Source organism: Hypanus sabinus, chromosome 6, assembly GCF_030144855.1.
Source record: "Hypanus sabinus isolate sHypSab1 chromosome 6, sHypSab1.hap1, whole genome shotgun sequence".
NCBI classification, from domain to species: domain Eukaryota; kingdom Metazoa; phylum Chordata; class Chondrichthyes; order Myliobatiformes; family Dasyatidae; genus Hypanus; species Hypanus sabinus.
In genome coordinates, this window is record NC_082711.1 from 57778049 (window position 1) to 57791872 (window position 13824).

Consider the following 13824-nt stretch of genomic DNA (forward strand, 5'->3'; position numbering starts at 1 on the left):
GCTCCTTTAATTTAGAATTTTGCACTTTAATATTTCCTCACTTTAACAAAAATAAAATATACAGTTGCTTTTCAGTGTCAGTGAGGGCGTTTGGTAGTTTTCAATAAATCACATCATTAAAGAACTATTGCACTGTCACACCATTTAATCAGCCACTGAGTTGCCATTCTGAGATTATTGACTTTTGAACGTGGTTTTAATTCTGAGTCTGCATTTACCTGAAGTTGCTGTCACATTTTTACTCATGAAATCCCCAATAGTCTCATAATTAAGTGGTCCAAAGTACCTCAGCATTTGTAGAAAATTCGTTCTGAGGAGTTAACAGAACCGAGTTTTCAGAACTTTACAATAAATGCATGTGTACTAATTATAATTTATAATACTTACTAGATGTGGGCATTTGTAGGCTTTATTACTAATAGAAGTGGCCACCGTATGCAAAGTATTCTCATGCAAATTGCAGGAGATTGTTTTATTAAATTGCCCTTTTGTCATCCTGGATTATAACTGATGATTTTTTTTAATTAGCTGTTTTAATGAGTCATCTTCCTCTGGCAAAATGTAATTACTTTCTGATAGGTTCTGCTCTTCCAATTAGCAAAGTTATTATGTAAATATAACATTTCTTATCTGTCTTAACCAGCAAAGACTAGTTATTTTACTTAAATTGTTATATCTAACAAAGAAGAATTAACAACTATTTTCTTGCCTCTCCTGCAATGATAGTTCCTGTATGTCTCTTAACAAAGCCTTGGTCTCATTACCTTTCTCTATCTTTCCAAATTTCTTTCATGACAACTTGGTTGCCCATTCATAAAATTTTTAATTCGTAGTTCCATGTCTAATTAGTGCTTTAGGTAAGAAATCTTCTTCCTTTAACCCATTCTATTTAACTACTAAGGCCAAAAAGTTCTGTCCCGGCTTAAACAAAATGTTTTATGTTAAGGCTTTTCATTCAAGAATTACGGAGATATCCTCCTTCTTCAAAGAAAGGGGCTTCCCTTCCTCCACCATCTATGCTGCCCTTACCCGCATCTCTTCCACTTCACGCACATCTATCTGCCGCCCATCCTCCCACTACACCACCAGGGCTGAGGTTCCTATTGTCCTCACCCACGAGCCTCTGCATCCAGCACATAATTCTCCGCAACTTCCACTATCTCCAAAGGGATCCCACCACCAAGCACAGCCTCCCCCCAATTTCTGCTTTTCGCAGGGATTGCTTGTATGCGACTCCTTTGTCCATTTGCCCCTCCCCACTGACTCCTTCTTGGCACTTATCCTTGCAAGAGCTACACCTGCACCTACACCTCCCTCACTCTACCATTCTGGGCCCCAAATATTCCTTTCAGGTGAGATGACCCTTCATCTGTAAGTCTATTGGGGTCATCTACTGTATCTGGTGCTCCTGGTGTGGCCTCCTGTATATCGGTGAGACCCAACATAGATTGGGAGATTGCTTCACTGAGCACCTACTCTCCATCTGCCAGACAAAAGCGATATCTTCCTGTGACACCTATTCTAACTGTACTTGCTATTCCGAGACGTCAGCCCATGGCTCCCTCTACTGCCACATTCAGGTTGGATGAGCAATAGCTTATATTCCATCTGGGTAGCTTCCAACCTGATGGCATGAGCATTGATTTCTCTAACTTCCCGGTAATGGCTTCCACCTCCTTTTCACCATTCCCCATCCTGATTTCCATCTCTCACCTTATCTCCTTACCTGCCCATCAGCTCCCTCCGGTACTCCTTCCCCTTCCCTTTCTTCCATGGTCTTCTGTCCTCTCCTATCAGATTCCCCCTTCTCCAGCATTTTATCTTGCTCAGCAAATGACTTCCCAGCTCTTTACTTCACCCCTCCCCCTCTTCCTGGTTTCACCTATCTCCTACTACTTTGTATTTCTTCCTCCCCTCCCCCACCTTCTCATCTTTATTCTTCATTCCTGGTGAAGGGTCTTAGCCCGAAATGCCAACTTATATTCTTTTCCATAGATGTTGCCTGACCTGCTGAGTTCCTCCAGCATTTTGTGTATGTTGCTTGGATTTCCAGCATCCACAGATTTTCTCTTCTTTGTTTTACCTTGGTTAGTCTTCTTTGTGACTCACATTCCAAATTAGCCCTATTAAGCTCCATATCTTCACTTCACCCTATGGCTTACAATTCAGTTTTGACTGTCTAAAAAAAAAATCCAATGCGGCAAAAGCCTAAAAGACGCTTTTGAAAAATGCTGTGGAAGACAAATCCAATCATTAAATAGGCTGGTGTTATTCCTACATCAATTTCCATTCAATCAATGTAAAGAATGTTGCAAGGCAAGGGTAAATCAGAACTTCAGACAAGTACTGACGCTAAGTTAAAAAAACAACATCCAAGAGCCATTGTCCTGAAAAAGTACCTGAATGGCTGGCTTATCATTAAATGGTATTAAATTGGAATGGGATGAAGTGGAATGAAAACAGTGGAACACATAGGCAAGTAAAACACATTGTCATGTCAACATAACATATCTAGTATTACTGACTAGGAATTAACTTCTGCATTAGAGGAAATGAGAACAAGGAGGACATGAAAGTAATGTTGCCCAGTTTAGGATGACTCAAAGGGTAGTCAAAATCTAAAATATTCTCTGAGATGGCAGCTTCAGGTGTTACGTCAATTTAAATTTCAACTGATTTTTGTTGGGTGAGGACATCAGAATTAAAGGTAGCCAAATGATCTCCTAGAGTGATAGATTACTCTAATGAATGGTCCAATGTTCTTCCCATAAATGGTACAGTATTACTATCTACTATGAAATACTGACATACATTCAAAAGTGAACATATTTACATAATTTAGCCAAACCTAGTACTCCTGCGCCTGATAATGCCTTTGGTGCATATTTACTGCAGTCACTGCCGTCCCAGGATGGATCACAGTTGCACTTGACTTCATTACTGCAAATCTGTAATAAAATCATTCAGTGAATGACATTGCAACACAGAGCAGTGAATCAAGTATTAACTGGGAATTTACTAACACCTAACTTTCAAACTTCTCTAGGTGATGGCGGAATACATTTCACCAAACTATATAAACTCTTGGTCCAGCTTGAACTATTGGAGTCAGTACTGATTAAACATAATTGTTCAATTGTGAAACAAAGCTTGGAGCCAAAGGTGGCACAGGTAGTTCAGTTTGAATTTAGCTCTAAGGCTGCCTGCCATTGTACAATAATCATCTTGCTAAGCAGTATTTTTCCTGAATAGGTGGAATTACATCCTGAGATCAATATTTCAGCATTAAAATGCTGAAAAGCATTACAGCCTCTTGTTCAGTTCCATTTTTGTAGAGGGTTTGCCTCTTTAAAAAAAGTTCGTTCATTGTTCAGATCCATTGGTAGAAGGAAAATTATGGATTTGAATGTGATGTTTTAAGTGTTTTCTTTGTAAAGAAATTTATAAGTAGAAATAAAAATGCTTCATTTAAACTTATACACTGATGCTTACTTCAATAGGTTTCAATAAGTTTCAATTGGTACAATTAATGTCAGAGAAATGTATACAATATACATCCTGAAATTATTTTAATACAGAATGGCAGGTGAATGGAATACTAAGGATTTCAATGTTCAGCAGGGGCTTGAGGTGAACCAGATATTACCCTGTCAAGTTTGTCATTGATTTGTGAGGAATTACACATAAACACGTGCAATGAAAGCTCTTCCATTAAAGATGAATTTAATTTCATTCCATTTGTAGAAAGAATTTCATCCATTTTGTCTGGATTCGATGCAAAATAGAACCAGCTGTCAATAAATAGCACTAATCACCTATAGCCATTTGTTCACCTCAAATGAAATCAAAACCTAAAATGCTGGGAAATAAATTGAAGGATGATCAGAAATTATAAACTGAAAATTATATTTTAGATTCCTCCCTTTGAAATTTGTTTTTGTTTTAAGCTAATTGACCTTCCTTGTATTTTCAGAATTTTCTGTCTGTGTTTTGAATTTCTAGCAGTTGCAGTTTTCCAAGTTAGTCTGTGCATTTACAGAAGACTTGATCAACTTTGACATCCTATAACTTTGAAAATTAAACCAAAGTATCATTTAAAATTTTACAACTTTCAATCATATTTTCCCAACAAGGCTGGTAAGCAAATATGGCTCCTGCAAATTCCTGTATGATACAAAAAATAGAAAACTTGACAATTCATAGGTTACACAGTCATTCTTCAAGTACAGTTCAAAGGCAGATAAATGGAGTTAGATTAAGCATGCTTTGCTGGAGTTATTTGCAGAATAGCTCACGTTTTCACTATGCAAAAGTTGACTGTCAGCAAATTAAGAAGCCTAAACAGAGTTTAGTTTACTCGTGCAATGAATCTGGTAATGTTAGCTCTTTAGATGCTACAAACAATTCAACAGTGTACTGGTTTTCGTCTGATATAAATAACAATGGAAAGCTTTTCATACTTCCACCAATGCCATGCAAAGCTTTAAACAATTGCTTTCCACGGTTCAAATTTACTGGATAATATGAGTGCTTCACTGGAATTAGTACAGCAAGTTATTCCTTGTTCCTACTGTCAAGTTAATTTTTTAAGAGATGCAAACAATTTGTGTAAATACCTCAGAGGAAAGTAGTTTGATGCTTTATGACACCAAGTTTGTCCTTCATCAACTTCAATCAACTTTAGATATTCTATGTTCAATACCACATATTGCATTTTTGTTATAAATTAGATTAAATTAGGTATTACTTTTGTGTATCCAATGAAACTACATTGGCATTGAATAGCTTGTTCCAATAATTAATGCCTGCTTGATCACCTTAGTTAAAAGTAAAATCAAACAGGGTATAAAGGATGGCATGGTTATCCTCATTTAAACTGCCTTGCAAATTAATGTTACAGCTAAAATCATCAAAATCTAACAATTCCCAACTCGTGTGTTGCAAAGAGTTAAGACCAAGAAACAGAAATTGTAGCATTTATGAAAAATATGAGCGCAACTTGTAAGAACCCCCTTTTCATTTTAAACTACTCATGAAGACGTTTCAGCTACAGTTCTGCAATTCTCTTAGAGAAATGTCTTTGCAGCGCCTTATATTTATTATGTACTAAATAGCTGGGCAATACCTTTTTTAAATCCTTGAACCTGTAGTCACCTCATAGCAAAATACCTGAATTATTTCAAAGTAGTGCAAAATCATTTCTAGTCTTCTGTTCTTTCATTTTTAATAACAAGCATCAATATTCGCATTGTACATAGTTTAACAGGCTACGCTAAGTTTTTAAAATCTGATTTTATTCCTCATTTTCATTGTTAGCATGTGCAGTTTCATCTACTAACATATTCTAGTACATTTACTTAAATCATTTTTCAGTGTATGCCATTCTAAATGCAGATTCTAGTATAAGGGGTGGAGACAAATGTCTGTTATATTTCAGTGGTGAGAATAAATTATGGCAATTACCTCATTTCCAAAACTCTGTTAGCATTTCAATCTTACCACTGGTAAGTAATGAGTTAAGCAAATAATGTTTATTAATGAAAAATAAAATAATTACACTTACCAGTTGATGATAACAAACTAGGCGGTTCTGGCTTCCCAGGAAAAGAATCACTTTATTAGATATTGATAATATCTATTGATAACATTGCGGCAGTAGAGGAGGCCATAGACAGGCATGTCAAAATGGGAATAGGAAGTAGAACTGAAGTGGGTGATCACTGGGAGATCCTGTTTTTTTTGGCAGGATATAGATGCTCAGCGAAGTGGTCTCCCAATCTACGTCGGGTCTCACCGATATACAGGAGGCCACAATGGGAGCACCGGACACAGTAGATGACCCCAACAGACTCACAGGTGAAGTTTCACCTCACCCGGAAGAACTGTTTGGGGCCCTGAATAGAAGTGAGGGAGAAGGTGTAGGGGCAGGTACGACATCTGCTCTGCATACAAGGATAAGTACCAGGAGGTAGATCAGTAGGGAGGGATGAATGGACAAGGGATTTGCATAGGAAGTGACCCCTGCGGAAAGTGTAAAGACGGAGGTAGGGAAAGATGTATTTGGTGGCAGGATCCTGTTGGAGATGGCAGATGTTACAGAGAATTATGTGCTGGATGCAGAGGCATCCCATTCCCGTTCCCTTCTCTCACCTGAACAACTTACCTGCCTATCACTTCCCCCGGTGCTCCTTTCCTTTCTTCCACAGACTTCTACCCTCTCCAGCTCTTTATCTCTTTCACCTAGCAACTTCCTAGCTCTTTACTCTACCCCTCCCTCTCTCCTGGTGTCACCTATGTACTTCTTTCTCCCCTCACTTTCTTGCTCTAGCTTCTCCGTTTTTTTCCCCAGTAGATGCTGCCTGGCCTGCTGAGTTCTTCCAGCATTTGTCTGTCTTGCTTGGATTTCCAGCATCTGCAGATTTTCTTGTCAGGATGTTTCTTACAGTGGGTGAATCAAGGACCAGAGGGCACAGCCTCGGAATAGAGGGCCATCCTTTTAGAACAGGGATGAAGAGGAATTTCTTTAGCCAGAGGGTAGTGAATCTGCGGAATTCAATACTACGAATGGTTATGGAGGCCAAGTCATTGAGTATATTTAAAGCGGAGATTGATAGACTCTTGATTAGTCAGAGTGTCCTAACTCTGAGCCAACAGTCCAGAATATAGGATGCTTTTACTGTCAAAGCGCAGACAAAGGAGCAGCTCTATGGTGTAATTATCCTAAGTTCTGGTAGTGCAATGAGATACAAACTATAGCAGCTGAATAACAAATTATGTTTAAATACATTACCTTCTTAGATTGTATGATGCATAATATTTTAAATTACCTGGACCATCAATTCACTAGGATGAACTTAATTGTCCAAGAGACTTTATATGCATGTGGTTATTTAAAGCAGAAATGCCAGAATCATTTCCTGATCATTTGGTTCTCAGAAGTTCCTTTTTTAAATTTCCCACAACTGTAGTTACTCAGAAACTGCTGGATTAACATTACTGCTTGGTTTAGGTTTTCAGCATTATTGCTCACAAATCTAGGAGAGAGCTGGAATCTGCTTTCAGATCTGTGATGAACTAGCAGTTTTTGTCCCTCCCTACAAGTGTGAGGAGGGTCAGGATAAATGAACAAATGCAAAAGACCCAAACAAATTAGCTTCCGCAAGCTGGAAGTTTCCTTGCTGTTCTGAAATAGGAATATAGAATTTACAGCACAGGATCAGGGATTTCAACATACAATGCTGCAGCAAACTAAACTAGCAATTAACAACAACTAATCCCTTCTGACTACACAATGTCCATATCCCTCAATTCTTCCTATTTTTTGCTTTAACAGCCTTTTAAACACCTATATTGTATCTACCTTGCACATCTCCTTTGAAATTACCCCCACTCATCTTAATCAAACGCCCTCTACTATTAAACATTTTAATCCTGGAAAAAAGATACCAGCTGTCTATCTATGCCTCATAATTTTATAAACTTTTATCAGATTTCCCCTCACCCATTTCTGCTCTGGAGTAAACAATCCAAGTTTGTCCAGACTCTCCTTACAGCGCATGCCCTCTCATCCAGGCACCATATCCAAAGCTTCTACTTCCTTTCTGCAATGGGATACATCAGATGTTGTCTTGCCAGGAGTTTTATAAAGCTGCACCATAACTTCCAGACTCTTGAACTCATTGGTCCAACTAATAAAGGCAAGTATGTAATATGCCTTCTTTACAACCCTATCAACTTGTGTTGCCATGTTGGGGGAACAATAGGCTTGGACACCATGATTCTTCTGCACATCAACACAATCCTGCGATTAATAGTATACGAATCCTGCGATTAATAGCATACTATCCTTTACCTTTGACCTCCAAAAGTGTAGCACTTCACATTTGGCTTGAATAAACTCCAAATTTTGGGCAGCAGGTTGATACTGACGGTTCATACTTACCCCTTAGATCAGTGCCAATTATCCAACTCATAAAATTTCTACCCCATTAAATATCATAACTGTGTTATGTCCAATGCAGCCTATGCAATGCAAATAGTGTTCCCTAATCCATCAATCATGTTATAACCAATTCACATTATGGAAATATGCATTAAAGTGGAACTACCTGTATATAATCCTTCAAAGTCTGTTTGCTCAGAATCTCTAAACCTAATCTCAAAACTAATTTCCAATCATTATATTTTCATGATGATGGAAAAAATCTAGAGCTGTGAAAGCTATATGTGAATGAGTGCAATGGACATATCAAACTGTCATATACAGTGGCAGCAGTCTGATCTAAAACACAATTGTTCTGTTAATATAGCATCTTTTCATACAACATTGCTGGCACCAACATAATATAAACAATTTATCACACTCAGTGATGGGATAATTCCTGCAATCTCTATTTCATGTTCCAGTACAAGAAGTCACCACTACTGAAAGGCAGGATAATTTGTAAATCTTCTTCAGTGTTCACATTAGGAAAGACCAAGTTAGTCTTTCCTGGAATTACTTGCCATGTGTCACTGCATTCAACATTTTATCTATTGCAATATAAATTCAGTACAAACAATACTTACAATGTTTTTTTGCATTTGGTATATATGCATTTTCAATGGAAAATTAATCCTTTGCCTCATAATTGAAACAGCAATCAATAAGATGCAATGCTCAATTATTTCTGAACATATATTCCAAGATTAGCAGGTGAGGGATGGCTCTTCATGATTATTATTTCTTTGTGATACTTGCATACAATGCTATATTCAAAAATCTTCACAAAAATTAACATTTATTTTGTAAGATTATTTTGCGGGACATTTTAGATTAATATGTTAAAAGATTAAAATAATGCCATGATTCATATTTTACATTTGTCCACATCTTTAACTCTGACCACAAAACACTCCTTTCAATTAGCTTCCTATATATTCACAAAATAGAATCACCACTGCATAAAGGTAATATACCCGAACAAAAGCAGTCATGATGTTCAAAATCTTTAAAAAAGTGACAGTATTATATTTTGAAGTACACATTTGCTAAATTTGAAACACGAGTTTCTCTTTCTGTAAGTTATAATTAGAAAGATTTTGTCTGCTATTTTTCTGGGCTACCAATGTTCGCATATCAGGAGAGCAAGTAGTGTCAGCAAACAGAACCTTGAGTGATCGTCCTGTAACAAATCATGAATGAAGAAATGGTGACCACATTGCAATATAGTAGTTACCAAATTAATTTTCTAATTGACCATAGTATCTTTATCAGATAGACAACTTAATTAAAAGGAATACTATGAATACTGAATTTTGCCTCATATCTTGTAGGAGGTCTTCAAGCAAGCAGCAGCTAATTGTATAATAAAACAACATATGAATGATCAGATTACATCTGTGATAACTGGTCTCCTGAGGTGAACAGTGAAATTCCCCAAGGCAAAAGCAGACAAGATAAAATACACATCAATAGCAATCCATCTGAAATGTCAACATTGTGTATCAATTATATTAAACATTTAACTTTACCAAAAGTGAACATTTGCATGTATTTATAATAAAATTGACTATATTTCTAAAAATTCAAATTGCAAATGCACATATCTTAGAATATTAATTAAATTTTGTAAAAAAGCTTTCAAATCCATTAATTTCAGGCCAACTTTAATCTTATGGTTTGAAATACTTCTGGAATGTGTTAAATTAGACTTTTTTCTATTATTAGAATTATATTAATTTTACAATTTTTCAATTATCTGGTTTATTTTATTTGCTTAGTCTGATTAAATTGAAAATACACAAAACCAATCACCCATGCACGAGTACCCATTTCATAATATAAATTTTATTATTTATGAAACTCTTCATCCAGTCTATTACAAAAACTTATCTGGGTTGCGAAGACTGGATTGGAGTTAAAAGAAAGTTAAGTTACTCAGTTTCAGCATAGACACCAACTATTAAATAACTAAACAATTTTATTGACCTACCCCATGTCCTGAACATCTCTTTGCACCACTAGTGCCAGGGCAGGTACTAAAATTAAATGCTTTCAGAGGAAGACATTTGTGATTGATACACATTCTGTCTTGCCCACAAGGAGTTCCATCTTGCACATATCCCAGATCAGTGTCTTCATCTAATATGACATGGCCACCACTAGAAAACATGAAAGACCAATCATGCAAACAAGAAAACACAGAGACTGACAGTTCTTTTTACAAAAGACTAATAAACGTTCAGAGATTTTAACCAAAGAGTACTCTGTCTGTAAATACTTCCCTGTTTAGTAGCCCTTAACTTCCCAAACCACGTCTTTGGAAGAAGGCAGAAAATGTGAATTCTGGAGAGAATCCATGTGGTTACAAAGAGAACATTCAAACTTCATATAATCAACACTAGAGGTCAGGGCTGAACTCACATCACTGGAGTTCCAAGCCAGCAATCGTACAAGCTACGCAACTATGCTGCCCTAGTAACATGAATTTATATTCCTTAGCTGTGGAATTTGAACCGATGTCATTGGATCAATAGTTCAGACCTCTGCTAGCCTAAAAACTTAACCAAAAGCTACTTCACCATTGTTCCTGTATAACTTGAGTCTATCATCTGACTAGAGAGGATGGGTATGAGATTAACTGTATTTAGCTGAGGAAATCAGATTTGCTTCTTTCCTGGAGGTGATTTCAAGGTTATATAATCAAAGTTTTCTAGCTTATGAAGGGAATTAGGAATTGAGTTATCAGAGAATGAAGCTGAAGTGAGCAGTGCATATGGGCATTAAACACAACTGTTGCATTAAAATAGGAATTAAAAATAATAATAATAAGTACTTTATTGATCCCAAGAGGGAAATTCTTTTGCTGCAGCAGCAACATTTAAAAACGCACTTAGTGTGCAGACTTAACTAAAAGTGAAGTGCAGACTAATAATATACACAATAATGTACCAATGTGCAATAATAATGTACAAAATAGTAAAACAGACACTCTTGTGTTATGATGTGTGTTCTCCTGTTGCACACAGATGAACTGTTGTCTATGCTTATTGCATTTGGTAGGGAAGATCTTCTGTAACAACCCTCATGACAGCGGAGATGAATGAGTCTGTTCAAAAGGGTTCTCTGCTGCTTATTCATTTGGTCATGGAGAGGAGGTGCCGGATTGTCCATAACAGATAACAATTTGTTTAGTGACCACCTCTCCACCACTAACTCAAAAGTGTCCAGGTTGTAGCCAAGGACGAATCCAATCTTCTTAATAAGTTTATTTAGTCTTTTTGTATCACCAGCATCGTTGCTGCTCCCCCAACATAGCGCTGCAAAGAAGACTGCACTCACTACAACAGAATGGTACAAGATCTCTGATGTCCTGCTGCACACATTAAAGGATCTCAACTTCCTTTGAAAACAGAGTCTGCTCATCCCCTTCTCATAAACAGCCTTAGTGCTGGTTTTCCGGTCAAGTCTGCTGTAAGGTGAACACCTAAGTGTTTGCACTCCTCCACCACCACAACCTCTTCACCGAGAGGGCATACAGGATTCGTCACAGTCCTATTGCTCGTAAAATCAATCACCATCTCCCTGGTTTTGGCACATTCAGGAGCAGCTGATTCCTCCCACACCACTCCACAAGCTTGCCCACCAGTCCTCTGTACTCCGACTCCTGCCCATCTCTGATACACTCAACCACCTCAGAGTCATTAGAGAATTTCTGCAAGTGCCAGAACTCAGAGTTGTCCTGAAAGTCTGAGGTGTACAGAATTAAAGAATAATTTAAAAATCAAATAAGCAACCGTTGTGAAGCTAGTAATATCTTCCTACCAATTTTTTACCCTTGGAGAATATGGAAGCATTTTAGGTTTTATGCCAAAAAATGTGCTATCTAGTATGTGCAATTTGCAAAAACTGAGAAAAGTTTAAGCTTGAATCACAACTGTTAATTGAAAAATAATAAAATTTATTGATGTCCCTAAACAAAATAGAACAATTGAACTGAGATGAAATTGAAGAGATTCTATAGAAATTTAGTTAAATTAACATCACCTGATTGCAATTGCTTTTCTGAATCAAGGTTGACAATGCATGCAATTAAAGTAAATTATAGCAATGAAATGAATAAGTCATAAGTAAAGGTCTGATACAACCAGTAATCAATTGGCAGCTGATAATGACTCATCATTTCTGATGGCTGGAATGAAATTAAGGAGGCATTCATGGCTGCTTCTGGTGGATCAGGATATCAGGCATCATGAGTGCACTCCCCACCTGATTTAGCTTTTTACTGAAGTTGACCTGGGACAGCGGTCAGCACTGATCACCTGTCTATTAAAAGAGAAAAAGAGACCAAATGGCTGTTGGGTACAAGGGTGCCGAGAATTTACTTTTTAGGAAAATCAGCTCTATCAACCATGAGGGAGGGCTATAGATAGGGTAGATGCACACAGTCTTTCTCCCAGGAAAGGAGAATTCAAAATTAGAGAGCATAGGTTTAAGCTGAGAGATGTAAATATAAAAGCAGCCCGAGGGTACCTTTTTCATGCAGGGGTAATGTACATATAGAATGCAATATCAGAGAATGTAGCTGAGGCAGATTCAATATAAAAATAATAAAAGTCATTTGGATAAGTACATGATAGGAGGAGTTAAGTGGGAGATGGGTTAAATGTGGGCAATTGGCAAGTAGGTTTATGATTGTTAGATGTACGAAGGTACAATGAAAAACTTGTCTTGCATACCGTTCGTGTAATCAGAATCAGGTTTATTATCACTGGCATGTGTCGTAAAATTTGTTAACTTAGATCAATTCATTACAACAGTACATTGAGGTAACACGATAACAAAGTGCAGAATGAAGTGTTACAGTTACGGAGAAAATGCAGTACAGATTCACAATAAGGTGCAAGGTCATAATAAGGTAGATTGTTAGATCAAGGGTACATCTTACTGCACTAGGAAATTATTCTATAGTCTTACAGCAATGGGGTAGAAGCTGTACTTGAGCCTTGTGATATGTAATTTCAGAGTTTTGTATCTTCTGCCTGATGGGAATGGGAAGAATGCTGGGTGGGTGGTTTCTTTGATTATGTTGGCTGCTTGGCTGAGAAAACAAATAGTGTACACACACTCGGAGTCTTTAGAAGGGAAGGTAGTTTCCATTATGCACCGAGCTGTGTCCATCACTCTCTGCAGCTTCTTGCAGTCACAGGCAGAGCATTGACCTTGGCATTGATACCATGCTGTATTATCACTCTAAACTATCATAATACATGTGGGCTTGCTCAATACCTAATACTTGTGTTGCAGGTGAAGAAGAACCTAGCCTGTCTGAGAAGCCTCTTAGTGCAGGCAAAGCATTAAAAAGGAAATTAAAAGGAAATTGTGGTGATGACAAAGTAGAGGGCTGATCATCAACACTGGTAAAGAGAAGTGTTTTAGGTATTAACAGTTCACATTGTGGGGAAGGGAGGTCATTCTGTGAGAGGCTTTGTAACACCAAGTGAAACAGTCTCAAAGCTCCCATTTCCGATTCTTTTGAATGAAAATACAGCAGCAACAAAAAAAAATGCAAGAGGAAGAAAACAATGCAAAGGATGAAACTGATCCAACAAATGCACATTGCAAATATATACCAGAAAATCCCACTGCTTTCCTTATGAATTCCTAGGACATCTAACTCTGCTGTTGGGAACAGTGCAAGGTTGACAATATACAGTTGGGTACAAGGCTGTGGGCTGGAAAATTTACCCGATTATGGTGGTTTCCTGTCGTATCCAATGACGATAGGAAACCTGAGCTGGAACATTTTTTTTTAAGTGGGACTTCTCCACTCGCTAGACCTC

The 13824-nt window shown here is 37.4% G+C and overlaps 1 protein-coding gene across 4 annotated transcripts in view; it reads right to left on the reverse strand.

The window, feature by feature from the left end:
- The window catches only part of adam22 (ADAM metallopeptidase domain 22), a 337659-nt gene that overhangs the window by 43024 nt on the left and 280811 nt on the right, over positions 1-13824 (reverse strand). For all 4 annotated transcript variants that reach the window (XM_059972204.1, XM_059972203.1, XM_059972205.1 and 1 more), the window contains exons 23-24: positions 9975-10143; positions 2849-2948 (exon numbers count right to left, since the gene is read on the reverse strand). In XM_059972204.1, the coding sequence (XP_059828187.1) occupies positions 2849-2948; positions 9975-10143 (269 nt within the window). The remainder of the gene's footprint in view (positions 1-2848; positions 2949-9974; positions 10144-13824) is intronic.